The 4,261-nt window shown below is 44.0% G+C and overlaps 1 protein-coding gene across 1 annotated transcript; it reads right to left on the bottom strand.

Moving 5' to 3' along the window:
* Nucleotides 1-1,401: 1,401 nt before the first annotated feature.
* Nucleotides 1,402-1,866, bottom strand: LOC308323494 (NADH dehydrogenase [ubiquinone] 1 beta subcomplex subunit 11, mitochondrial-like; the record flags this gene model as incomplete). Its single annotated transcript, XM_080775222.1, has 1 exon — nucleotides 1,402-1,866. The coding sequence occupies one exon, from the start codon at nucleotides 1,864-1,866 to the stop codon at nucleotides 1,402-1,404; it is 465 nt and encodes a 154-aa protein (XP_080631348.1).
* Nucleotides 1,867-4,261: the final 2,395 nt, after the last annotated feature.

Here is a 4,261-nt window from a genome sequence, read left to right as displayed (position 1 = left end):
TTAAAGAACCCAATTTCATGTTCTGACAATCATTTGGGGGCCCATTATCCTCACAGCCCACCAAATAGTTTCTTATAGGCTACTATTTACTATACATGTGTAGTATATAATCAATGAATTGACACAAAACTTCTTATAGATTCGTTTTTTGAGGGTTGCGCTAGCACAAACTTTGTCCTACAAAAACATTAAATTCCCCTTGACGATGAATGGACAATTTTACATCATAGTGACTGAGCAAATAGACAGTGTCTATTTTACGTTATGATGATGTACGATGATAAGAGCGCCCCTCACTTCACAACATGGCTGTGATCTTTATAATCGACTTAATCGATTAGTCTGTGCAGATTATTGAACAGATCGTATTACACTTTGTTGTGCAATGATGGTGTGCAAAAATTGCGTTTTCAAAAATTCACACCCGTGTGAAGTGATCTTACAACATCAATTACAACATAATGTTTGTTTAAGCAACGGGTGCTAATGTTTGTTTAAGTCATTTCTAACAAACATTTGTTTTTGAGGGCAGGGGCACTAGCCCTTCCAACAACGTCTGTCTTGACTTTCAAAGAATAATTGTTCATTACAAATAATCAAATTTCAAAGTTAATAATTGTGATATTAAGATTTGAAGTAATAACTCAACATATTATGTTGGTGCTAATTATCAGCCTCCCCTCCTCCCCTTATAATCATTTTATCCTAACGTATTAAAACCTTGCTTATGTGTCAATATAGTGGACGTCACAAATGGAACCTTCAAATTCCCATATAGACGAAGCCACAGGTGGGAAATGCCCTGTTGGCCAGGTGTAGCTAATCGGCTTAACAGTACAGTAGGCTACACCTCATTAATGGCTGGCCCAGGGCACCCCTATATATATGGAGCCTGCTGTCATCACTGCTTTGTAATATCACAAGCTCTCACATAGGCTACCGTGTGAGGGCGGTAACTGAATGGGTAGAGAGGCAGTCTGGGAACCAAGGGGAAGTCCAGGCCAAGGCTATGTGAAGGCTCGAGGTGTCCCTTGAGCAAGACACTGTGAGGGCCTTATCTTGCACGCCGCCTAAACCTATTATAGCCATATTTAACTATATTGAAAAACATTTTAAAAATAGTTCAACTAGCCCATATGCATCGACACGTTGTGAACTTGTAGATCGGCTATTTGGATAGGGGCCCTTAGCTGTAAAGCTGTAAATAAAATGTCTTCCCGTGGTGGGATGTTTTTGCAACAATAATGTACATTGTCTGTATAGCCAGACGATGTACACTGTTGTCTGGCTTTTCAGACAATGTAATTGTTGCACTGGACAATTCCTGTAGAGAACACATTTGTGTTATTTTCTTGTGCGCACATGCATGGCCAGGTGTAGGTGTGCATCCTACTGTACATCCTACTCCTCTCCACCACCTCCGGGCAGCACGATGCTCCTTGGGTCATAGTAGTCGTCATCGATCAGAGGAAGACCCTCCGCTTCACGTTGCTTGATCAGCCTCTCGGCCTCCCTCCTGGCCCACTGGCGCATGCCGTGGTCCGGCAGGTAGTGGATGAACGTTCCACCCAGAACCAGAACCACGGAGATGCCCAGGAAGAAGCCGATCCTCATGTTCCATTTGTCGACCACGGGATCCGCGGAGAACCCGTGGAAGTCCGGGTTCTCGGCGAATGGGCTGACCTCGCCGGCGCGTCCACGTTGACCTTCCCCGGCGCAGGGCGGCTGTAGAACGGACGCGGTGGCGGAACCGCCGGCCACTCCGGAAGGCCGCTGCGACTGGGAGACGGAGAGAGCCCTGGCGCACGCTGCGTCGGGCCGGAGACGGGCCAAACCGGGCCCCAAACAAACCAAACGGGACAACATTGTGTCAACGTTGTATATACGAGCGAGCACACTGATGATATCACAACCCGGAACGGGAAGCCACTCCTATATTAAGCTCACATGGTTAGTCTTTATATTCTGGGTCTCGTCATCACAGTGATGTCACAAATGAGTCAGCCAAGTTATGTCCATAAATGGAGTCCTTCCTCATGGTTCAATTCCACTGGGTTCTGGAGCGGTTGTTCAATGGCCCTCAGTTTGATCTGCATTAAGCCATGGATCCTCATTTCATACCTTTTTTTTTTTGAGGGCCGCTACAGCTTTTTGTCCTATAAGGGCCTTGCAAACGGGGAGCGATAAAACGCGCCTATAGTTCATTTTCAGTGAGACCTGCGTTTTTGCTCTGAGAAGTCGTGGTGCCGACACCGCAAGCGTATTCACGTGAGCGCGGTCACGTGAATTTGTTGCGCGCATGCTTGTTTCGCACACACGCCACCGGCGACTCACCAGACCTGGATCCTGTTTAGATTATTTAAATTGTATTTAATTACACAAACTGTTAATACAATAATCAATGAATCAGGTACAACTGTTGAGCAGGTGTCAGAATGAGCTATTCTGAATTATATTCTGCATGGTGGGCTACCAAGATGAGACAAAATTACAATATATTTATTTTATTTCATCATAACCACAGCAATGTTATATTCTCCCAAAATAGCCGATCTACAGCTTATGGAAAGTGGTTTCCAAAGTGGGTTATGGGGACCCCCAGGGGTCCTTGAGAGTTCCAGGGGGTCCCCAGCTAAATGATAGTTCGTACACTCTCAGAGTTAATTAACATTGATTTTACAATATAAATTGGGGGTCCCAGAGACAGAAATGCCATCAAATGGGGGTCCATGGACTAATGCATGTCACACTGGCGGTCCGTCACACTGCTAGATTCGTAAAAATCTATGGGGTCCCTGGCATATCTCTTCAAATGGGGGTCTGCGGGCTAATTAGTGTCAATTTGGGGTTCCTTGACATGAAAAGGTTTGGGGACCACTGGCCTGTAGTGAGCTTGCAGATCAGCTATTTTCTGAGAACAGGTTGTATATCAATGTAATATATTATATCACATGTCAATATCTGCAAGGGTTAAAAAAGGAATTTTACTCTGAGAGACTACAAATTAGCCTACTGCAGCACGATGCTGCTACCTGGTGGGCAGATTGTGTATTTCATTTCCACGGATGGATCTTTACTCTAAATAAATGGGGGTTGGGCATGAAATGTATTAAATTAATACAAATCGAATTAATTCATTTGATATGATTGGAGCTGAATCCATGACGTGGCAATCACTTTTCTTTTTTTTCCAGGGTTGTGTTAAATCCAAAATATCATTATTACAGCTACCAAAACAAATTAATAAAGACAAAACACTTTTTCCCATTTTTGGGACTGCACACAGCAAGGCCAGCACAAAAATAAACTGTGATTTTGATGTCTGCAACTAAAATGTATACATGTGATGCAATTAAGATACATGCTAATTTATAGGTACTTAATTCTGTGAATGCAGATAAGCTACGGCAAGAACAGACATTAATAGGCCTATACAATAACATCAAGAGCTATCATAATAGGCCTACCAGAGTTTAATATAACAATTAAGCAGCTTTGTCCCGACCCTAAATTCCGTATGGTCCCTCCACTGTAGTACAGAGTCAGACTACAGAGACGACATGCATTTCTCGTTTGTCCTAGGAGGCTTGCCGGCTCCGTCTCATGAGCTAATTTAGAACTTCCTGTCTGAGAGCTAGCAAATTTAAGACATCCGGTTGCCTTCAGAATAGAATAAAGCTATTTAATTCGTTAATTAAATAATTATTACATTACATTGTTAGTATTATTATTACATTACAGTTATTGTAAAGACACACATTATGTTTCTGTGTAAAAAATAAGTAATTAAATAACATAAACAAGTTAAATCTAAATGGACCAGTAAGACGCGCAAACGCGGGAAGCGAACGCAGCTGAGACCCTGCAGATCATGTCTGTCTGTCTGTCTGTCTGTGTGTCTGTCCCGCTGTCTCCCCGCGGGAGAGGTGTAAAATTCACAACAGCAGACCTTCTACTGGGGTCAACGGTCAAAAAAGTGCCGTTTCCAGACCCAGAGTGGACACTGGACAAAAGAGGCCTCTGCGAGGCAACTATCTGGACATACCCACGCGTTCAGGGAGATGTCCTCTACCACACCCCACTCTCCGCTAAGCGGGAGAGGTGTAAAATCCACAGCAGCAGACCTTCTACTGCGGTCAATGGTCAAAAAAGTACACCTCTCCCGCTTAGCGGAGAGTGGGGTGTGGTAGAGGACATCTCCCTGAACGCGTGGGTATGTCCAGATAGTTGCCTCGCGGAGCCGTCTTTTGTCCAGTGTCCA

This window comes from Protomyctophum bolini (genome assembly GCF_963924005.1).
Source record: "Protomyctophum bolini genome assembly, chromosome: 11".
NCBI classification, from domain to species: domain Eukaryota; kingdom Metazoa; phylum Chordata; class Actinopteri; order Myctophiformes; family Myctophidae; genus Protomyctophum; species Protomyctophum bolini.
Note: the sequence above shows the minus strand (reverse complement) of the source record. Positions and strands in the feature narration are given on the sequence as shown.